Source organism: Spea bombifrons, chromosome 1, assembly GCF_027358695.1.
Source record: "Spea bombifrons isolate aSpeBom1 chromosome 1, aSpeBom1.2.pri, whole genome shotgun sequence".
NCBI lineage: Eukaryota > Metazoa > Chordata > Amphibia > Anura > Pelobatidae > Spea > Spea bombifrons.
In genome coordinates this window covers 31,918,849-31,943,700 of record NC_071087.1, presented here as the reverse complement: position 1 = coordinate 31,943,700, position 24,852 = coordinate 31,918,849, and the positions used below count along the sequence as shown (strand labels likewise).

The following is a 24,852-nucleotide window of genomic DNA, read 5'->3' as shown; positions in this document are numbered from 1 at the left end:
AAATACCAGTATACACATGTATACATTCTACATTGTAACTCATTTTGCAATGCAGCAGTTCTCATCAGAGATCTTTAGGGTTTAAATAGCGATCAGCGCCCTCTTGACCTAACCTGTTTATCTTAGTCTGTAAATTTTAGTTTTGTCATAACCTTTGAATATATGTATTGTAAGAACCGCTGAATAAATTGTTGGCGCTCTGTAAATTAAAGATAATAATTTACATATTTATAGTAATTTCCCTTTAGAATCTTTGTAACCCAAGCACAAAATGTCAGTCAGTGATTTTATACTAACACTAGAGGGTGCTATAGTATTTCATATTCCATTAACAATACATAGCTAATGAAAATAAGAGCATTTAACACACTTTTCAAATGAGGTCAATGATATAAAGCTGGCTTAACTCTGTTAGTCTCAGAAAGGTGGGCAACTTGCTCCGTAATGACCAAGACTCTAAAGCATAAAGAATTGAGGTGCCTTTTGCCTCCATTGTGCATTAATAATAAATAAGCACAGAGAAAGAATCATGGTAGAACATATTTAGCAGCTTCTGTAGGCAATAGACTTCTGCATTCGGATTCATATGAATTGCACATTTACATAATTTTGGTAAATTCGGCGATTCAGTCTCCCCAATGCTCCAATTGGGGAAGAGGACATCACCGAAAGTGTCATCCGAGGGCAATATGGCGTTGCTTTTGGTTATGTCCCCTTCCCCGATTTGAGGATCGCGGAGGATATCACTTCAGCGCTGCCATTTTGGCAGACGTTGCCAGGTTAAGTCCATTAAGATGCGGATGAAGACAGAAAATACCAGATTAAGGATTGAAGATGTAATAGAGAAGAGAGAAGATAGGAGAAAGAAGATGCAAAAAAAAATGTGTAAGATAATGCGGAAGTGGTCAGCAGAGAAGGTCAGGAGTCATTTAGAGGGTATGAGAGAGTAAGTGAGAATGACAGTGTGAGAGAGTGAGTTACAGAGAGTGAGTTTGAGTGTGGGCACCAGGCAACAAACTTCGTTCCTGAAGTCTGAATCAGTTTTGTTCCATTTGCACATGTCTAGTAGGCAACACTATTGAGGATATTATGCAATTTTGGCTATGTTCGTTAACGTAGATTTTTGTACAATACCAGATAAATATTTATACATGTGAAGCTCCAATTTATATTGAATATATGTGCACTTTTCAGTCACACAATCATAGATTAGCTTTTTTTGCCCCTCGTGTTTGTGTCATTTTTGTGACTCTCGATGCTTTTTCTCCAGAAACTTAAAATGTTAAAATCATAAATGTAAAATATTTTTCATGTGGATCAGAAAAAACTTTCATCAGTTACAACAATAAAATTAATTACAGTATTAGGCTGGTATTTCAATTTATGGAAGACAGAAGTGCAATGCAGCCAACTGCTTAAATGTAAATCAAATTTATCTTAACTATACCACCTAGCTATAAAACAAATCATATCCTATGTAACATTAAAGATAAGAGAAATGTACTGTAACAGCCAGTTGCCTTGGGAACACAATGTGGCTACATTGCCATTTTCAAGTTTCAAGGACCACAAGTGTCAACTTTATTAAGTTAAAGGCAAATTAATTCTTTCAAGCCTGCATACAGAGGCCTTGGTTGTACCGTAGAAAAAAACATTAACACTTTAAATACCACATTGGAGAACAGGTCTGCCATCGGAGGGTTCAAGTATTACCATTGTAAGGGGCCAGGCTGTCCCTGGAGCCTGATCAGGGAGACTTAGTCTCCCTCTGTTTTTTTTCCCACAAAAAAATTAATAAATAATTAAACAGCTTGGCAGCCACACCACGTGACCGCAAACTACAGAGGGCTGGAGGAGCCCTGAATGACAGAGACATTGCTAGTCTGCCAGGATGTCTTGTTGACATCTGGCCAAAGGAATCGGAAATGATCCAAAAGCAAGGTGGTTGAAGAAGCTGGAATCCAAGTAAAAAAGTGCATTGTGAAAACATTTTATTATAATTTATAATGAGACTCCAGGGCCATATTAGCCCACAAACAGATTTCTTGTCCCATCTTTTCACCAAACAGCTTGTCTGTGCCCACAAACAGCTTATCTGTACCCTAAACACTTGTCTGTACCCCCTAACAGCTTGTCTATACAATTTTTGTCCCCAAAAAAGCTTGCCTGTGCTATCTCCCCATACAGCTTGCCAGTGCCATTTGCCTCCAAAACAGCTTGTCAGTGCCATATTTGTCTCCAAAACAGCTTGTCAGTGTCATATTTGTCTCCAAATAGCTTCCTTGTGCCATCTTTGTTCCTAAGCAGCTTGTGCCATTTCAGCAGTACAAACAATGTTTTTTATATTCTTGCAAGGTTATTGCGGTTTGTTTTCTATAGTATTAATATGTTTACAGAGGATTTGGATTTGCACCACTCTTCATCACACAGAAGCCTTTTTTTTTTTTTTTTTTTTTTTGCCCCAAAGGACAAAAGGAAAGTAAAAACTCACCTAATTGTACACATATTAGAAATTATACTTATACATAGGTTTAGCATCCTAAAAATCTGAAACAGCTTTTCCTTTAGGATTTGTCTGAAGCAACTTTTTCAGACTCACTCATTTCTATGGGTTATGCCTGAGGTTTTCTCTTCCTTTTTTTACTTTCTATGTCACCTTGATGCTCGGTGAAGGTAAATTATGGTCTTTTTGCATGTTTTATAGGGAGATCTTGCAACAGTGTCTTTTGCATGTTTCCTAATTGCAATGGCAAAGACACTGTCGCAAGAGTTAGTTACACGATCTAAGACAGAGGGAGAGAGATCAGGAGTGGATAGATAGATCTGGGTGTCATCAGCATACAGGTGGTATTGAAAGCCAAAAGATGAGATTAGTTTGCCAAGTGAGGAAGTGTAGAGACAGAACAGAAGGGGTCCTAGAACTGAGCCTTGGGGTACCCCAAATGAGAGGGGGAGGGGAAGTGTTATTGGAGACAGAGACGCTGAAGGTAGGATCAGAGAGGTAAGAAGGGAACCAGAAGAGAACAGTGTCGAAAGCAGCAGAAGGTCCAGTAAGAGTACTGGCCCTTGAATTTAGCAGTTAGTAGGTCATTAGTATTTTTAGTAAGGGCGGTTTCAGTGGAATGTCAAGGGCGAAAACCGGATTGAAGAGGCTCAAGTAGGGATTTGGAATCAAGAGACTTGGTTAATTGGGTATAAACAAGTCTTTCAAGAAGCTTGTAGGTGAGAGGAACTAGAGAGATGGGATAGTAATTTGACAGATCAGTCGGGTCAAGGGAGGGCTTTTTCAAGATTGGAGTAATGGTAGCATGCTTGAAGGAGGATGGGACAGATCCAGTAGTGAGGGAGAGGTTGAAGATGTGAGCTAGAGTAGGGACAAGAGTAGATGAAAGAGACTGGGTGAGATAGGAAGGGATCGGGTCAGCATGTGGCTGGACAAGAGGAAAGAAGAAGAGCATGTACCTCCTCTTCAGTGACAGCACAGAATTGATTTAATGTAATGAAGGGAGAAGAGGTCAGTTGGTAGGAAGGATGAGGGCACGGTGGTGACTGTGCAGATATGAAGTATGTGGCAAAGTCAGAGGCATTAAGGTTAGTGGAATGGGTAGTAGGGATGGGTTGAAGAAGGGAGTTGAAAGTGCTAAAGAGTCGTTTAGGTTTATGAGACAGGGAGGAGATGAGGGAGGTGAAGTAGGTTTCTTTAGCAAGGTTGAGAGCAGAGTAGTAGGAACGTAGCATTAATTTATAGTGCAGGAAGTCAGACATGGCATTGCGGGAACAACGTCGTAGGTGTCGGGTTATAGTCCTGTGCCAGGGTTGGAAACGTGAACATTGTGAAGCGCGAGTAGTAACTGGGGCTACATCCTCAAAAACAGATGTGAGAGTGGAGTTATTGAGAGAGGTAGCGTTGTTAGGGCATGACATGTTTGAGATAGGAGAGGGCAGAGGGAGCAAATTGGTTGAGAATTTCTGAAGGTTAATAGAGCTGAGATCTCTGGTTAGGCGAGGTTGGGGTTCAAGGGCACGAGTAGGAGGCAAGGTTAGAGAGTTGGATAGGAAGTGGTGGTCAGAGAGGGGGAAAGGGGAATTAGAGAAGTTAGTGAGAGAGCACATGGTAGAAAAAAAAGGTCCAGGGTGTGACCATCATCATGATTAGGGGAGTTAATATGTTTTTTTAGATCAAAAGAGGAGGTAATAGAAACAAATTTAGAAGACATAGGACTTAATGAGGTGTAAACTGGGATGTTGAAGGAACATCAGAGGAGAGGAAGCCATGAAGAGAAGTGGTCAAAAAAGATGTTAGCCGGGCCAGGGGCATGGTGTATATAACTGCAATGCATTAAGAGATGGGATTAAATAGTCGAATAGCATGGACTTCAAATAAGGAGAAAGAGAGTGATGGAGCGGAGGGAATAGGTTGAAAAGTTGGGGAGAGTAGAAAGCCTACCCCACGACCCTTCCTGTCATCAGATCTAGGAGTGTGAGTGAAGTGGAGGCCTCCATAGCAGAGAGCAGCAGGAGAAGCGGTGTTACAAGATGTTAGCCAGGTTTCAATTAGAGCGAGAAGGTGCACTAGAGGTAAAGTGGTCGTGTAAGGCCGTTCCAGACTGCAAAGGTAAAAGGGGGGTAGGAGGAGCAGCCAGGGCCGGCCGAAGACTTAACGCCACCTGGGGCGTTTCAAAACGCCGGGGGGGCGAAGTTTAAAACGCCATAATCTACGACCCCCCCCCAGTACTTACCTTTAAACAGTCCTGCGGCGAGTCTCCCTGCTCTGCCACGGTGCCGGCTTGTAATGCTGTATTGACGTCACTTCCGGCGCTCTGCATTACAAGCCGGCACCGGGACCGAACAGGGAGACTCGCCGCAGAGGAGAGAGAGAGAGAGAGAGAGAGAGAGAGAGGGGCGCCGAGCGGGTAAGCGAAAACCACTCGGTGCCCCTCTCTCTCTCTCCTCCACTTCAAAAAAAAAAAAAAAAAGCGCTTGGGGCGGCAAAGTGCCGCCCCTTCTAAAGTGCCGCCTGGGGCAATTGCCCCAGTCTGCCCCATTATAGGGCCGGCCCTGGGAGCAGCATTGTATGTGGACAAGATTATTGAAGTTTCTGGAATGTTGAATGAGAGAGGATGGGGAAGAGAGCATCACAGGAGGGCCAGGATTTGGGGAAATATCCCCAGCTGCTAAAAGAAGTAGACGAGAGAGTGTATGTATTCTGGGAGGTAACTGCATCCTACACCAACATGCACACATTCATATAGATGATGCCTGTGAAAGCCATCTCCATTTGTAGCTATACTTCTTAAACTTGTACTGCTTATACTGCTGTATTCATCTATTGTTAATTCTTTTGGGAAATACATCAAGTTTGATAATTAGGATGTATTTTTCACTGGTAAAAGTTAAAAAATTCTGCAAAATGTCATGCCACTTTCTACTGGAACCTGTAATGTATCATACCAGAGTGCAGTTTAAAAATAAAAAAAAACTACTGTCACATCCAGGGCCGGCCAAACAATGGAGCCGAGTGGGGCAACTGCTCCAGGCGGCACTTTTGAAGGGGTGGCACTTTGCCACCCCAAGCCCGTTTTTTTTTTTTTTTTTTTTTAAAGCAGAAGAGAGAGCTGTGCCGGCTTGTAATGCTGAGCGCCGGAAGATGACATCATTTCCGGCGCTCAGCATTACAGCAGGGAGACTCGCCGCAGGACTGCTGAAAGGTAAGTACAGGGGGGGGTAGGGTAGATAATATGGAGGGAGGGAGAGGAAGGGTAGATAATGGGGGGAGCGGCATCTTAACCTTCGCCCCAAGCGGCATTTTGTCTTGGGCAGGCCCTGGTCACATCCAAAAGAGAAAATGGGGAACTGATCTGTGTTTTTATCAATGCCAGCTATTTTATGGAAATTACAACGATCTGTATGATGTGTTCAATACAGCTATAAAATTGTGTTGAATGAGATTAACATGAGATTAACTCAATTTTCATTTCTATATATTTTTTTTTAAAGTAATCACAGATTTATGTCATGTTAAAGCAAGTGTCATGAAAAGTATTACAAACCAATAACAATGCCCTGAATAAACCTCTTATTAGAATTTTTCTTTCAAAAGTATATGCAGGGAGGTGGCTGATGTGCACACAAATGTACATGCACCAAGACTAGTCTGTTACATGTATATTACACATGTAACTGAATTCTAACATGTACATGCAGTAGATGCAGAGGTGGGAGAAAGTTCTAGTATTTGTATGCCTCATCTACTCATTTTCTGTGTTATTTTTATTTATAGAATATTTATTTTTATTTTATATATTTATTTTAGGATATAAAATGGCATTTTGGTTGATTTTTCAAATGTAATTACAATCTCTGACTTTGATCAAACTTTTAAAGACTTAAGGAACTTAAATAAATGTTTCCCTGTTACAAAGTAAACATGTTTACTACCACACAAGCAGCAGGTGCTTTTCCTAACAATAGTACATGCATTTTTTCATATATTATTCAAGATCTATCACAAAAAATGTGTTGCTTGGCACTACTGAAGGAATACTGATGAGGTTATTCATAATTCAGAATACACTGCTAAGTAAATAGGGCATTATTATTATTGTGGAGTAGTTGTCATTATACAATTGCGTGCAATGTGTGCTGCAAATGTTCAGACTTGGGAGCTCAAGGCTGGGACAATGTGGTTGAACAACTGGGGATGTCCAATGGGCCAGAATCTGAATCCTGCTCCAACAAATTTTGAAAAGAGGTAGGGTACCTTTGGGACAGGAGGGATCATTGGGTATTATAATCTGGGCGATATACCTTATTAGGTATTAAAATTTAGAAGATGGGGTAATGAATGAAGCTAAAGCCATCAATAGAAGATAGAGGCAGCGGTATATAGCTATAATCCTTTTTTATAGGATATACAAGTGAGGGTGATATAAGTAATGCTTACATCAACTCTAAGGAGGAACCTAGTGCCTCAATGACAGAGAGATCTTGCAGTGAGGGAAGCCAAAGAAAAAGAAAAGAAGGGATATGAGCACAATCATATGATTTAAAGTCTCAACACAGCTCCTTGTGACCCTTTCTTAAATTTAACAAGCATTAAAAATTGCTGCTTAAGAGAGCAGATATTTTTGCGATGATTAGGACACGGGGAAATATTGTTCGCAAATTTAGATTTTATGGCACCCTTGGAGTTTTGAGAGGTAAGCTTTTTGCAATGAGTGGAAAGGTTGGATTGTGTATTAAAATTTGCTTGTGTGAGTATTTTCTTAAGGGTAGGGCTTGGCTGTAGTTTTACACAGGGCAGTGGACTTCTGCATATCCCTACTGCTTTGACATCTCAACTTTCTAAAAGCACCTTTGGACCCAGATATGGACTCCCCTGGGAGAACCATAAACAAACATGAGAGACTTTAATCGAGCCATTTTGGTAAAATTTTTGAGGATGTGTTTAGAGGGTTCATTTCTTAACATCTATTCATAAAATGTATTTTGGTAATGTCCTATTGTGAAATTATAGTTTACTTTACTATAGCATGAGTTCCTCATTTCAAAAACCATGAGTAAAAGTACAGTCATGGTCAAAAGTACTGGTCTTCACAAAGTTTGCTGCTTTAGTGTTCTTAGATATTTTTTGTCAGATGTTACCATGGTATACTGAAGTATAATTACAAGCAGTTCATACGTGTCAAAGGCTTTTATTGACAATTACATTAAGTTTATGAATAGAGTCCATATTTGCAGTGTTCACCCTTCTTTTTCAAGACCTCTGCAATCTGCTCTGGCATGCTGTCAATCAACTTCTGGGCCACATCCTGACTGATGGCAGCCCATTCTTGCATAATCAATGCTTGGAGTTTGTCAGAATTTGTGCGGGGTTTTTTTGTTTGTTCACCCGTCTCTTGAGATTTGACCACAAACTCAATGGGATTATGGCCACGGATCCAAAATTTCGATGTTTTGTTCCCCGAGCCACTTAGTTATCACTTTTGCCTTATGACAAGGTGCTCATCATGCTGGAAAATACATTGTTCGTCACCAAGCTGTTCTCAGATGGTTGGGAGAAGTTGCTCTTGAAGGATATGTTGGTACCCTTCTTTGCTGCCTTATTGACACCAAGCCTCACTGTGCGTGCAGATGCACTCACACCTGCCTGCTGCCATTCTTGAGCAAGCTCTGTATTGGGGGCGCTCCAATTCCACAACTGAATCAACTTTAGTTGACGGTCCTGGCGCTTGCTGGATTTTCTTCGACACCCTGAAGCATTCTGCACAATCATTGAACCTCTCTCCTTGAAGTTCTTGATGATCCGATAAATAAATGATTTAGGTGCAATCTTACTAGCAGCAATATCCTTTTTGTGCACAGCAATTATGACAGTACGTATTTCCTTGCAGATAACCATCCAAAAAACGCATCCCAAGAATCCCCTATGGACATACCAGTATGTCCTGGCCTTCTTGCAGGGAGATTAGGCTGTCGTTTGACAGCCTGGACTCCGCCCTGACAGCAGAAGCCAGCATAGCTGGCTTTCTGCTGCCCGATCTCCTATAACAGCTTCCGGCACGAATGCCGGAAAACTCTTACATTTTTAAACGCCGATCACGTGATCGGGCACTGGTGAAGTCATCCAGAAGTATAACCCTCCTGCCCCCGTTCACAACCCCCAAACCTGTTTATTCTACAAATAATACAACATCTTATAGTATGTTCCCTATAAGTGCTGGGAAAGTATGCAAAATCTATATAAATTAGGTATTTATGAAATCAGGACACCTAAATTGATAAACTTGGAGGGGATTTTCCATCACTTTACCTAATTTTGTGAGGATTCAGAGGGAAAAGTTTAAAAAATTAGGGTGTTTTTTATAATTTTCACTAGTTTTTACTAAACGTTTCATCCTAAATGTTCACCTAATCATCTAACTATGGTATCAAAAGAAAGCTCTATCTCTCCTTAAAAAAACAATATATATTTTACATAGGTACACTATTCGCAGGAAAAGAGAATAATCGCTGAACTTGACATACCGCAAAAATGGCAAAATTGCTCCAGGACTTTCAGTACCAAAGACCCCTGGGACTGAAGGGGTTAAAGCTTCCAGTCTGTTATTCTAACTCAATCAGCATAACAATCACTGACATGATGTCAGCTGGTCTTTTGGGGGGCAGGGTTGAAATGCAGTGGAAATGTTTTTATGGGGATGAAGTTCATTTTCATGGCAAAGAGGGATTTGGAATTGATTGCAATTTATCTGATCACTCTTCATAACATTCTGGAGTAATGCAAATTGCCATCATCGAAGCTGAGGCAGCAGACTTTGTGAAAATTAATATTTGTGCTATTCTCTAAATGTTAGGCCATGACTGTATATACATATATGCAATATGTAATAATATGTCTATTAATAATTTAAGAAAAGAAGTATTATAATTTTTTTCAATCATTGTACTGCATTGTCTTTTCTAGAAACTTTTGCCACTAATTCATAGGAAGTGAAATCCTGGAAGATTAAAGTAAAAGGTCTAGCAATGAGTGCAATAATCTTGTGAAGCCTGTTTGAGTTCGCAATATCCAGATGGTTTATGTCTCTTAATTAGTCTAGGCTCAATCTGACCCATTCTTGTTTTTGATTATCATTTTCTAAACATAAAATAGCTGGGCTAGACCGTTTTATTGTGCTAGAATAGTTTTATCTGTTTTGTAGACGCAAGTTTTTGTTTCTTTATGAATTACATTATATATTATATAAGGAATAAAACATTTAATTTGGAACTCTGCAGGAGTAATTATCCAATACTAGCTTATGTGTTCGTTGTTAACGTGACACACTTTCTCTCTATTTCTTCTCTCTTCTTTCTTCACTATCTCTCCTTTTCTTCTTCTCCCTCTCACATACTCCCGCTCATTGTTCTTTCTGAATCTCTCGTTTTTTATTCTCCCTCGTAACACAACACTATCCCACAGCAACACTATCTGACAAACATTTATCCTACCCCACCGGCACACAACAATATTCAGCAGCCCTTCTCCTGTACACACACACAACATTATCCATCAACCTCTCTTCTCCTTGCACAGAACAGTAATCAACAGCCCCTTTCCTCCTTACATTTAGCTTCAAGACTCTTGCTGAACAAGGCATACAGGGTAGGGCTAACCATAGTGTACTTTGCTTAAAGCCAGTGGCGGAACTACCGGGGTCGCAGGGGTCGCGACTGCGACCGGGCCCTGGAGTTCTGCCACTCAAGGGGGCCCAAGCAGGGCCGGACTGGCCCACCAGGATACCGGGAAATTTCCCGCTGGGCCCGTAGATTCGGCCGGCAGAGCGGGATTTGAGACCGCCTCCGGCGCCAGGGGCGGGCTGGGCAGGGGGACAATTGCCCCCCAGGCTGCCCAAAGTATAATCTAAGTGGCTGCTGGTTGCTGATGCGCCGGCCGGCGCTACTATAATACTTGTTTTTTTTAATTTAATATGGCAAGCTGGTCCGGCTTGCCATATTACATTTTAAAAATGTATTAAAGTAGCGCCGGCCGGCGGCATCAGCACCCAGCAGCCGTGTGCGATGGCAGCCTAGTGATGGGAGCAGCGTGAAGGGTGAAAGCTCCGCCCCCTCGCACGGACCTTTCACCCCTCACGCTGCTCCCATCACTATGCGGCCATCAGATTGCTGGGAATGTAATGTAAACGGCCGATGCGTGCTGATGCCGCCGGCCGGTCCTGCTTTAATACTTTTTTTTTAACTTTATATGGCAAGCCGATCCAGCTTGCCATATTACATTAAAAAAAGTGTTAAAGTAGCTCCGGCCGTTTAGATTACATTCCCAGCAATCTGATGTCCGCATAGTGATGGGAGCAGCGTGAAGGGTGAAAGCTCTGCCTCCTCGCACCAGAGTGGCATATAGGAGGGTATAAAGCATATCGGGGAGGCAGAGTGGCATATAGGGGGCATAAGGCTTTTCTGGAGGCAGAGTGCCCCATGATATGCCTTTTAACCCCCTTTATGCCACTCTGTCTCCAGAAATGCCTTTTAACCCCTATATACCACTCTGTCTCTATAAATGCCTTTTAACCCCCTATATGCCACTCTGCCTCCAGAAATGCCTTATACCCCCTTATATGCCACTCTGTCCCATTATATGCCTTTTAACCAGAGTGGCGTATAGGGGTATAAGGCATTTCTGGAGGCAGAGAGGCATATAGGGGGTTAAAAGGCATATCAGGGGGCAGAGTGGCAAGCCTGGGGCAGATGTGCATAACTGGGGGGAGGGTCAGGTTGGCGAATAAAAGGAAATTAAAAAAAATGTAGACAGAAGGGGTAGGGATAGGGTAGATAGCCTGAGAAGGGGGGGAGAGGGGGTAGATGGTGTGAGAGGAGGGTAGATTGGGTTGGGGGGGCCTTAACAGATTCTCGCACCGGGGCCCTGAGGCTTCTAGTTACGCCCCTGCTTAAAGCCCTGGTCAGCCTGACATAGCAATAATTATATACGTATAGTATAGATACTATATAGTATAGATAGGTAGACAGATATACTACTACCATTATAACATACAAAAAAATAAATTGTAAGTAAAAGTAAATTGTAAATTAAAAGTACATCCTACATGAAATATACTGTAACTAACTCTGCAATGAAGTGTTTCCGCATTGAAATATTTATTAAATATCCCCATTACTGCACAGTAAAATCCATATAATGCTCTTACCTTTCTCAAAGGCTTAAGTTTGGTTTCCATTACAAAATCATACTTGCAGAGTTCACAACATCTTGTGTCTGAGCTTTTAATCCACTGGTGTAGACAAGCTTGGTGTACGAACCTTAGTGTTCCAGTACACCTACACGGTGTGATAAGAGGATTTTCTTCATCTCCCTCACAATGACAGATTCTAAAAAGATGTGTAGGAGTTATAAGACAGTGACATACAGTGACAGTTGTAATAAAATGTATGTCTACCACAAAAACTATACAAATCCATTAACATGATCCAAAGCCTATACAATTAACATTTTTATGGAAAATGTTTACTGTAAAATATCTTCCCTAGATTTGTTCCTTGTTAGCATGTGTTTTGGGTTACAAAACAGTACAATGTGAAAAAAAACAAGTTGCTGATTAACATAGGGTGGGTTTTTTTGTGGGATCTACTAAAGACACTCACAAGTCTTTCAATTACAACATAAATGATCAACAGACTCATTTTTGCTTCAGTTCTGTTAGGTGACATTGGGAAAACCAGGACATTTTACACAAGGAGGGCACAATCCTCCTTTAATTGGCATCAGTAGGCATTTTGACACGTTCAGCAATTTCTAATTTTGACATTATAATCACTAGGATGCATGCTTTTGGCTATTAAAAATTAATTATAAATATGATTTCATAGTTCCAATTCCAAAAACAGTTGCTGCAAGCAAAATATATTTGGCTGCCAACTCCAGGGTTTCTTGTGGTAGGAGAATAAAGGAAGCTTTATTTTGAAGAACCTGATCCGTAAAAAATGTTTTGTTGCAAAACATTTAGATTCACAGCCTTTTGCAAAACATTCATTTCTGCCACCTTGATTGGCATTAGGTGCAGATAGTGGGGCTGAATTACAAATGAATTCATAATTTTTAATTTATTTACATCTTCTTTGTGATTTGACAGTACATCAGCCTATTATTTAACCGGCGATTATTTGTTCAAATGTCATGGCTGCATAATATGTTAATAGAATTTTGAGCCAGGTTCCATTCTAGTTTAAACTTGCAATGTCCCTAGAAGGTAGTAGAGAAAATCAGACTTTATTCACACATTTCATTTATTTTATTTATTTGTGTTGTTGTTAAAGAATTACTGTACATTTATAACAACCTTATGTCGGCAGGTGTTTTGTCATCAAGAAAACTATTTATCATGCCTGTCTTAACATTCATGTGTGTGCTTGAGGACAGGTTTTTGTAACAAACTGGAACACATGCATAGGTTCAGGTATAAGTGATAAAATAAACTGAAAAGATAAATATGGAAAATGAGAAAAACATGCATATGGAGGGGGCTCTTAGGGAGTTGGAGGGGCGACTTCTTATTTCGAATGACATAGGGAGAGATCTTGTTGTTCCCATGTTGGCATGGATCCTACACATTCCTCTAAGAAGTTTAAGGTATCAACTTGGTCCTTCTTATGGAGAAACTCAACTGACCCCTTTGCTAAAACCCAATTAGGTTGTTATGCAGGTTCTAAAACTCACCAGAAACCTGCAGCATCTTGGGCTCTATATGTTTCCCATGAGCTGCACTCCTGAGATCAGTCCCAACTGAAATCAAACGGGTGTCAACTTTTCTAAATTCACCAAGCAAACCTCGCTTTTGATCTTCAAGGGTTTCCACACGACTGCTGCTTATTGTCTCAAAGTTTAACTTTTGTTAAGCTTCGAAATGAATGAAAAGATCCAGCACAGTATTCTAATTTGAAAGTTGGGGCTCTATATATTGAAGTCAATTTATCAACAAGTCTAAAACTAGCTTTCACATACATTCGATCCTTTTTATGTGAAACAAATAATTATCAAATATACGTTTGGAGAATGCCAGTGTTGCAGCATTGTAAGTTAATTGCAAACCACAGCTTCTTATTCCAAAAGCATTCGTACGCCGTCTAAACATGCAGTCTATCTGCAGTTTGCATTAAAATAGGAAACTTGCTAATACAACTAAAAGTCTTACCACAATCCCGATAATAATGCTCGAAAACTGAGGAATAGTAAAATAAATTATGAGCAAGTGAGTAAGACTTTAGATTGCAACTCTTTGTTATTCTATGCTGACAGGTGTTTATTATGATTACATATTGCGCATGAGAAAAGAATATATCCAAGAAATATCAACATACAAATTCCTTTATAAAACGTCTAATGTCTATAAAATGGGGTTGATTTGTAGCTTAGCTTGGATAGCTGCATAATGTTACTCTAATTTATATTTTATAGCTTCACTAAGAAAACCCTGCAAAGTAAACTTGATGGAAACATCACCTTAATAGTTCCTTGCTTAGCTGTTGCCTTAATCCTGGTGAACATTAAAGCCTGAAATCACCTGCTTTTATAGACGACATTACTCATTGACATGAACCACACAACTCATAGCTATACTATGAAGTGGTTACAAGTCATTTTTACATATATTTACACGTTTACACATTCATGAATGTATTAGGGGATTATTTAGGGTACACAGTTACATGATGTGAGTTGAGTGAAATGGGCGAGTGCATTCAATGATGCTGTGCAGTTTTTTATGTTTCAGGATATGCTTCACTGCAGGTCCTAGTAGCTCTACTTAGTTTAAAGTGTTAATGATATATAGTAATTGAAAAACGAAATAAAAATGAAACTGTCATGCAAAAAAATAATAACATTTGTCTCCAAATCCTGCACAAGGTAAACAATTGTATAGGCATCTTGGTGCTTGTCAGGGCCGGCCCGACAATGGAGCCGAGTGGGGCAACCGCTCCAGGCGGCACTTTTGAAGGGGCGGCACTTCGCCGCCCCAAGCCCTTTTTTTTTTTTTTTTTTTAAAGCGAAAGAGAGAGAAAGGGGTTCTCCTCTCTCCTCTGCGGCGAGTCTCCCTGAGTGCCGGAAGATTTCCGAACAGGGAGACTCGCCGCAGGACTGCTGAAAGGTAAGTACAAGGGGAGGGAGCAGGGACGGACGGAGAGGAAGGGTAGATAGGGGGTGGGGGGGCATTTTAAAATTCGCCCCAGGTGGCATTTTGCCTTGGGCCGGCCCTGGTGCTTGTTGTACAATGTAGGGCAAGATTGAAAAACAGGCCTTTTGTAACAAAACACAAATCATGTTCTATTGCTACGGCACGTAAAAAGGGAGACTAACCTGCAAACCTCTAAATCATCACACCATTCATCACAGTATACAGTAGAAGCCTCACTTTGAAATGGTACAGCAATGGCAGGTGCCAAAGTATTGGCACCAGTACCATCCTCCCTTATGTTTTTATTGATGACGTTCTCTTCTTCTTTACAGCAACACTGACATTTTTGTGGATGCCTGCAACAAGGCTTTATTTTTCTTCTGGCTCTTTTGTTCAGGAATCTACGAACTTCAACAGACGATTCTGATGACATGCTTGATTCTTTGTGTTTAAGAAATCTTCTTCTGTGGTGAGATACATGGCTGGACACGTTGGGGAAATGCTCCTGCTGAATTTGTTCATCTGGGTCTTTTAACTGTTGGTGGACAATTTCTGTCCCATTAGAATCTGCTGATTTGTAGTGAGATGTTGCATCATGCCTTCTCCCTTTCTTTGATGCTTTAGTCTTTTCAAATGTCTTGAATCTTGGGGTGGCCCATCGCCTTTCATCCGAAGAGGAATCAGTATCAGTTAAACCTACTTTTGGAGTTTCTCCACTTTGTCGTATGTTTGTGTGCTTTGCTGCTTGTGCACGTGTAGCAAAAGTGGCTCTTTTTTTACGTCTAAACTTCCTCTTGACTTCCTTTATATTGGAATACCTACTAGGTGGTGCCATCGCCATGACTGAAGTTGCATTGGAAATGTCATCTTCTGATGCATCATGCAAGGAGTTTTTTCTAGAAACAAGGACCAGCAAGCAAAAGAAAAGAAAATGGAAGAAAGCAAAGCAATGAAAGAAAAGATGAAATGTGATGACAGTAATAAATAAAATAATAAAACAAAAAATGCATGCATAGTATCAAAAATAAAAGAGTGACATTAACTTTAAGGCCAGATAAGGATGTGTTTGCTTAAAGAATTAATTGATGCTTTCTACACCTGGATAATCTTATCTGATAACATATGAAAAGGTATCACAAACGTCTTTAGATGTTCTCAGTGACCACTATTTGCAGTATTCAATTTTACAGTTGGATAAGAACTTTATATTTTGTTTTGACATACCTGCATATATCCTGAGCTGATGGGCAGACTGATGTTTGCGAGTGACTTCTTGGTACAGTACCATTTGTTGGACTGCTAGCCTGAAAAATAATTAAAATATTATGATGTTGCTGTAATTTTAAACCTAGCTATTTTCACCATCACCTATAATGAAACCACAAGCCTATAGAAGCAATACTTAATTAATTCAAAACAGCCTTTGGATGCATAAGGCATTTATGAAATGACTATAACAATATAAATATAAGTGCTTCCTTGAGGATGGTTTCACATGTTAAAATGTTGATGGAATCTCCACTTATGTCCTTATGGTGGAATGTATGGTGAATAAGCCCATCTGACATCCCGAAAGCCACCCTAATGTATGCATGTTATTGCTGTGTAACACTGAAACAGTGCCTCTTAATTGTCCTCAATTCTTCATAACATATTATGTTCCATTTCTTCAATTTGGGATAACAATATTTGATTTATTTAATATATTTATGGACAATTAATTGTTAATTAACTCAGTGTATTCTGATCTGTCTCATTATTTTAGGTAGTTAATAGTAAATAATATAAAAGTAATGTGCCATGTGAATGAAGTGACATGAGCAAATTGTACAGACAGTGCTTCCCTCTAATGAAGGTCGACGCAGGCTAACAGATGCAATGATAGACGTGCATATAATGTATAGAAACAGTAGCACAATATCCGGACACTCCAACATGTATCACCGAGCAAAAGCAAAGCTGAGTTATTGCACAAACCTTTGATATGTTACTTGATCGACTTGCTGAGCGCCCAAGGGATTTGGTATTCTGAAAAACAAAATTAGGTTACCAAAATAGGTGTGATAAGCATGCAAGATTGTTTCTTCTCTTTTGACTTTCATCCATGCTGTGGCAATTAGCTTTAATTACTAGTTAGAATGCTGGAGTTTAAACTGATGTCTTTCAATGCTATAATCATTAGGGTATTGCACTGATGTGTGATTCTGTCACAGTTGCATCCCGAGAATTTGGAAGAGGAGTGAAATCTAACTTTCTGATTTTTTGGCAAGCTGACTCGATATGCATTGAGCTAACATCTATACAGTTCATTTTGTTCAATTTCACATTGAAAAGCCAACATACAAAATATCTGCACAGCTCATTACTAAGAGGTTTGGTCACTAAATCTTGAATTTGCATATTAAATATTTTAGCTTGCCGATTTCACTTAAATTTAACCAGACAATGCAATAAAGTGTTGGAAAACACAAGAAAGGTGCAGGGTTGTATAGCTACAGGCATAAGTAGCAGAAAAGAGAGGTGGTTCTGCCACTTTACAGATTGTTGGTCAAACTTTACCTAGAGTACTGTGTACAGTTTTACAGGCCCCATCTCTAGTAAATATTGATATATTAAGAGGAGGGCTACCAAAACGGTGGTTTGCAGGATTAAAAATATCAGGAAAGCTTGGAGAAAAGAAGAGTGAAGGGAAATATTTAACAAAGTACAAGTGGAACGTTTATTGCAAAGGAGGAGAAATGTTAGAACAAGAGGTCATAGTCAAGGCCACCGTTCTAGAATATAGAATTTGGGGAAAGTGACTGTCTAAATTGTTCTTAAAATCTCTACTTGACTTGCCCAAACTACACCATTTTTTCTACAATTTAAAAGCTTCATGCTATATATTATTGAAACTTCTATTATTGTCACCTTCTCTTTTTTATCCACTGTAACCTGTTTTATGTTGCAAGAATGTTTTTCCAAAATAGAACTTCATTTTCACTGTTAACACTGAATATATAACATAATAGCTGATCATGCTATGTTAAAGTCTGAAAAGAACTGTAAATTGCAGTTAATTAAGCAGGCACTTTAGAAAGCAACACTTCTAAAATAATGTAGAACAGCAATCTTTTACTAATAGGTGTGTCACACATGAAGGACGTTGCACCTGATCCACTACAATGTTTTTGTACGAAGAACATATTAAAGAGTATAAGAAAATTCCTTATGTATATATTATTTATCATCTAACATGGAATAAACTAACATAAGTTATAACACCAACTCACTCTACGACAGTACATTTACATACATACACATTCTTTCTCCTACCCCTCCTCTCCAGGCGTCACTAACCCTAAGCTGACCCCTGACACTCCAACAGAATACGCTGATACACAAAGTCACAATAACATTATATGCTCACACGCTGACACCAAATACTAACACACAAACTCATGCTAACACCATACACTTAAACACTAACACCATATCGTAAAAGACACCCACATGCTAACATCATATGCTAACAAATATTATAAATATTAAAGTAATACACAAACAACAAACAGCTCATGCACTTCCATTCTACACCAGAAACCAATACACACACACTCTAACACTACATGTGTATATATTCACAACACCAGACTTTTATATACATGCCCAGCTATCCAACAATATACACTAACACCCACCGACTTTAACAATATATTATATATATATATATATATATATATATATACACACACACATGAAAAACATAGAAAGTTAAGCACACTCTAGAAGGCATACATATGGGTGCTGCTGAAATGACCAATATGTAAACACAATAAAGAAATACAGTGCACACAGTAAATACGGTTCAAAAGCACCTATCTAAGGCAAAAATGTCATCACACTATATGGCCATATATTGCTTAACCCACACTATGTTACCCAGTTATGGTGTATGTACAATATGTATAGTGTTAGAGTCAGTGTGCATATTATACAGTAGCATATACATACTAATATACATACACAAACATACTTACACCCACAAACTAACATATGCACTTACACACAGTAGCATACTAACATACAGTAACACATACAGTAAGATGTTTTCACATGCGCTAACATACACACACATACAGTAAGATATTTCACACAGTATAATACACACCCACATCAACATCATACTAACACATACACATGCAGCAATATACTTACACACACTAACAGTTATTTTTACATAGTTTACATAGTACATAAGGTTGAGAAAAGACCTAAGTCCATCAAGTTCAACCCTTCTACCTAAACTTCTTCTCTTGATCCAAAAGAAGGCAAACAAACCTCTAATTAAGCTAATTCGGATTCTGCTATCAGGGGAAAGAATTCCTTCTTGACTCCAAAAGGCAATCGGATTTCTCCTTGGATGAAGAAGCTCTAAAATTCTATTTATAGCCCTGTATGTCCTGCATTTCTAAAAAAAAAATAATATCCAGACCCTTTTTGAAGGCATCTAATATATTTGATACCACCACCTGGCTTGGCAGTGAATTCCATACCTTTATTGTGCTTACTGTAAACAAATCCCATTGTACAGCGCTACGGAATTTGATGGTGCTATATAAAACGATAAATAATAATTATAATAATAATGAATCTCTTCCTTTGTAGACTATGAAATCTCCGCTCTTCCAGTCTCAGAGGGTGACCCATTTTGTTTGCCAAGCTTATCGCATTTGCTAAAAGACATTTAAGGTGACTACCCATTTTTGGTTTATCAGTTGACAAATTTCTTGACTGCAGGTTTTGTACATTTACACTTACATACACAGCCTACCTTAGTTGGCTCATGGGGGTAGGCCAGTGTCAGCTCTTCTGCTCCCTTAAGGAACACATGCTATGTCGGGAAATGACATTCATATTCAGCCTGCCAGTATGTCCTGGAGGAGTTGGGGGAGCTGGTGTTAGGGGTCTTGCTTTCTTGTGGCCAAGCGGGGGGGGTCAGCCTCCCTGCTCTCTCAGGTGAGAGAGCAGACGACCTTGCCCAGTACACGAGTAACTCTGGCAACTGGGTGCAGGATTCTTTGGTGCCCCTTCCCCTATAACTAAAAACACACATACACCAACATATGCTAAAAACACAAACTCTGACACTCTTGCATTGCATACTCAATCTCTCCAGCACCATGTTCTAACACAAACACTCTCTAACACTCCCTAACACATTGCTAGATGAATCTAGGTTACAGTGCACCTGTCTCAGCATACCCCTACTGTGGAGGACTGTAACTCTAGAGATAGTTGCATTAGTTATTTTTCTATGGCTTCATATAGGAATTGAAACCAGAAGACGCAATGGGAAAAGGATTAGGAAGGGAATCTTTCTTAACCTCTTCTGGATAAAAGTGCTTCTCTAAATGGCCTTTAGTGTGGTTTCTCCAGAGCCCTTAGCTGTGGACAGGTGAATAATTGGGTTAACATTTAATTTATGTTAAAATTATGTAATTAAATAAAAAAAGGGTCTTTTTTCTGTGCACAAAGATTCGGACATTTTAAATGATGGGGCAGACATGTAAAATCGCATTAAGCAAATGCATTGGGTTTTTTTGGAAACAAGGTTAGCACTGTATCTTATAGATCATATACTTACTGCACAAATAACATGTTTATTTAAGCCTCTTTCTGTGCAAAGTAACTACATATTAAGTGCACTACTTAGTACCGTATTTGCTCGATTATAAGACGAGGTTTTTTCCAGAGCAAATGCTCTGAAAAATACCCCTCGTCTTATAATCGGGGTCGTCTTCTAATCAGACCCCAAAAAAATGGCTGGGGCCATGCTGCTTACCGGTCGCGAGCAGCGTCTCTTCCGTTAGAAGCAGGAGGACAGGAAGCTTGTAGCTTCCTCACAGAACTCTATCTCCCCCTCCCTCCTCTGGGGGCGGGGCCAGAGAAGTTGCTGGTACAGCCGGTCCCCTGCAGAAGTCTTCGAGTGAGAGATCTGCAGTTCAGGTAAGGGGGTGGGGGAGGGTTTTTGGGTAAGTATGTGTGATTAATGTGTGAAGTATGTGTGATTAATGGAATGAATGAGTATTTAAATGTTTGTGAATGTGTGTTTGTGTGTGATAGCATGGATGTGTAAGGGGGGTGGGGGTTGTAGCATGGCATAGGGAGGCTGTAATCCCACTACTATCATCCCCAGGTTCCAGCATGTACTGGCTGCCTTGGCTTGATAGGAGTGTGATTGCTGTTAGCAGCAATCACACTCCTATCAAGCCAAGGCAGCCAGTACATGCTGGGTTAAAAGGCATATCATGGGGCTGAGTGGCATATAGGGGGTTAAAATGCATTTCTGGACCTCCAGAAATGCATTTTAACCCCCTATATGCCACTCAGCCCCATGATATGCATATATACCTCCAGAAATGCATTTTAACCCCCTATATGCCACTCAGCCCCATGATATGCCTTTTAACCCCCTACATGCCAGAGTGGCATATAGGGGTATAAGGCATATCATGGGGCAGAGTGGCAAATAGGGGGGGTATAAAGCATTTCTGGGGGCAGAGTGGCATAACTGGGGGGGGCAGGTTGGCAAATAAAAGGAAATTTAAAAAATATATTTACATGAATTAATATTTACTGGTAAAACTTTTTTTCCTATAGGGTCGTCTTATATTCAGGCTTTTTGTTTTTTTCCTAAATTAATATTTTGATTTTGGGGGGTCGTCTTATAATCGGGGTCGTCTTATAATCGAGCAAATACGGTAATTTATTCTTTTATACAGCCCATACAAATCATTCCCCGATGCAATTTTCTACTTACTATATTGACCTTTTATGAACCAGAAACGTAAATCGTGTGCAGGCACTGAAGTGTGCAGATCCAAGTTAAGCATTGTTCTCCCTTGTGCTTTAGGTTTAAATCAGAGCATTTTGGCTCACTGAACACCTATCCTTTCAACTATACAGGAGATGAAAACCTAGTCAGCTCCACAGCTTGTGGCCTCTAACATTCTAGCTCCTTTGTCAAATACTTGTGAAAAACATAAAGCAATAAAATGTTTGAGCACCTGTACAAGTTCTTTTTACTTAAATCATAAAAATATCATTATAACCATAAACCCAACTGTAGTGGGTTAGGGTCCATAATTCATATTTCTATCGTTAAGGGTAAAAAATAATACATTAATTGACATAAACAAAGTACAAATTAGTCATTACGAATGTTTCAGGGCAGAATTCGGGAATGTATGTTTAATAAACTGCAGGAGCCTAAAACAAGTAGCTACAAGCTTGCAAGCAATCTGGAGCTGCTTTACCACAGAGTCTGGAACATTGTATTTTAAACTGCAATCAACCCACAAATATATTTTAAAAAATAAACAGTACATGAATTGCCTAAAATGTACTCCAAAGCATGAGCGATACATTATCCCCCCCCCCCATACATTTTGGTTGTAACTCTTATTAAAGGAAAGATTGGAGATTCCTAAGATGCTCAAATACAATGCATGTAAATAACAATGCAAACTAAACAGGAATGACTGATGAGTTTAATGCAAGAACAGAAGAAAATGTCTCTCTTCTTCAATAAAACTGGCATTCTATACACGTTAAAAATAATAAGTCACTGTTATGTTATATCATTTATCCAAAGTTAGTTATCAGCTCAAATATGATTGCTGAGGCTAATGAATTATCAATTAAATGTGGCAATGATGAAAATATATGGGTATTATGTGCTTAGAGTGGCAAACATAAAATTATAATAGAAACTTAGAACTTGAGAGTAGATAAGAACCATCTAGTCTGCCCACTTTTCCTACTGTAAGTCTCAGGTCTTAATCAGTCCTTAAACTTGACTTAGATTCGGGATAACTTTATGCCTGTCCCATGCATTTCTTTACTGTATTGGCCTCTACTACTTCTTATGGGAGGCTGTTCTATTTATCTACCACCCTCTCAGTAACGTAAAACCTCCTTACATTGCATCTGAACCTCTGACAATCTAGTTATAGACTATGACCTCTTTCTTCTTCTTTTTGAAATAAACTTCCCTCCCATACATTGTTATTGTAATAAATACAATATACAATGTTTATTATATATTAATACAATGTAGAAGACATAGCGGGCAGTCAGATAACCCAGTGGTCTGGTACATGGAATGGCAACAATAGCAAATTCATTGCCAAGGTAAGCAACGCCCCTACCAGCTATTTTTCATTGCATTATGGCAGTATTGTGAATGAATGTACAACATTCATTGTATAAAATGTTGACACCTTGCTGAAAAAAAAAGAAGATTAGGGAAACATTGTATTGTACATTTAGACATTGTTTTATGATTTAGATAAGGAAATCATAGAATATTGTGGTTACATCTTACTAGGCCAAAAAAGAATTTAAAAGTGAGAAAGACTAATGAAGTTGAAACACTCTGTTATAATGGTTATCGATAACTAAGGGAACAGTTGGAAGATCCACTCTATTATATTGGCTGCAAGATATAATTAAAGCGGGAACAGAAAGTGAATGTAATGGGCTATTAAATGGAATAAAAAAGGAGAAAGTCCTTAAACAGTTGACAGTGTCATCTAAGGTTTTAATGAAACATCTGAAAATAGACATACACAAATCTTAGTAAGAAAATAGAAGCAGGTGCATACTTTAGGGTTTTATTGTCTAAGAAACACAATTATCTGAGGCATACGTTTTGTTAATGATCTGATTGTTTTCCGTTTTCTTGTCTTTACTAAGGCCTTATTTACCCTGTATCTGTTAACATCCAAGGTTTTATCACAAGCCTCAGACAGAATCGATTTAGAGCTTGCAGGTGTCATTGTGAACATTCTCAAAGAAGTTGCATTTTTTAACTTGTTAGATGGCAATACAATCAATGTTGCCTCATACAATCAACTGAATCTATTTTATATACATAATCCATAATACGAAGGCATAAAGTATTTATTGATTTATACTGCCATCATACTCCACAGTGCTGTACAATGAGTAAACACCTCCAGGTTCCTATCACTCTGGTCCTGCTAATGGTGGATACCACAGGGCCATGTTCACGATGTCCTTACCTTGCACCATCGGGCTGCTAGTACACGATGGGAAATCCTCCTCTCCTGGGGTTTATAGTTCCCAGTAGCGTGGCTGTGCATGCTACTGATTAAGGATTTAAAGGGCAACACCTTCCCCTATATTTTTGAACAGTTCTAATTGGTGGACGTACACTTCCTTCCCCTTAAGTACCTTTCCACTCCTTGTAGCCCTTGCAAGAGCTCTCTTGAGTCCTGCGCCGGTTTCAGTCCTTTTGTACTGCTGCCATTGAATCCTAACCTTTGTACTAGGTCTCCGCTTGACCTTGACCTTTGTTCCTGCCTTATCTTCAGTTAAACAAGCTTTCGGATGGAGTTGGGGTCTGTCGTAACCTGAGCACTCACCACATAAGTTATTCTGTCTAGAACCCTAGACAGGGAACCAGGACTTAGATGATACCAACAGGAGACTCGGGTATAGACAGGTAAGTACAGTTTTCGAGCCTAAAGCAAAGTCTATATGGTAGCCAGAGGTCTGGTACATGCAGCATGTAGTTAGATAAGCCAGGGGTCTGATACACGAAGTGGGCGGTCAGATAACCCATTGGTCTGGAAGACATAGCGTGCAGTCAGATAACCCAGTGGTCTGGTACATGGAATGACAACAATAGCAAAATCATCGCCAAGGTAAGCAACGCTCCTAGCAGCGTGTCACAGGTGCGCCTCTAACAGAATATCCAAGGCGAGCCCCCCGACCGTGCAAGGCAGGTGCGCTCTCTGCTGCACGTCACAGGGGTTGCAGCAGATTAAGAGCAAAGCCATGAGCGAGTGCTACTCCGGCTATGGGTGAGTACACGCCACAAAGGGACCTTGTGAAATGGGGTATATTACACACAAGCTTATAGTGCCAATCTTTGCAATGGACCAGACACATAGGTATCTCATTGTAATGAAATAACTATTATTTTTTTGAGACATAGAAATGTACAGAGTACAGAGGCTGGGAAAGGTGAGCTAGGTGACAGGAAGGGAGTTACCCTGTGTTGGTTGGAATCCCTGAAGAACTGCGTGTTGAGGGAATTCTTGAAGGACTGAAGGCACAATGAGAATCAGATAAGCCGTGAAATGATATTCCTAAA

General features: G+C 39.7%; 1 protein-coding gene across 1 annotated transcript in view; it reads right to left on the bottom strand.

Moving 5' to 3' along the window:
• Positions 1 to 24,852, bottom strand: part of MARCHF1 (membrane associated ring-CH-type finger 1) — a 73,367-nt gene that overhangs the window by 29,300 nt on the left and 19,215 nt on the right. Inside the window, exons 2-5 of the mRNA XM_053460029.1 lie at positions 16,665 to 16,715; positions 15,912 to 15,991; positions 14,870 to 15,583; positions 11,706 to 11,886 (exon numbers count right to left, since the gene is read on the bottom strand). Coding sequence (XP_053316004.1) covers positions 11,706 to 11,886; positions 14,870 to 15,583; positions 15,912 to 15,991; positions 16,665 to 16,715 — 1,026 coding nt within the window. The remainder of the gene's footprint in view (positions 1 to 11,705; positions 11,887 to 14,869; positions 15,584 to 15,911; positions 15,992 to 16,664; positions 16,716 to 24,852) is intronic.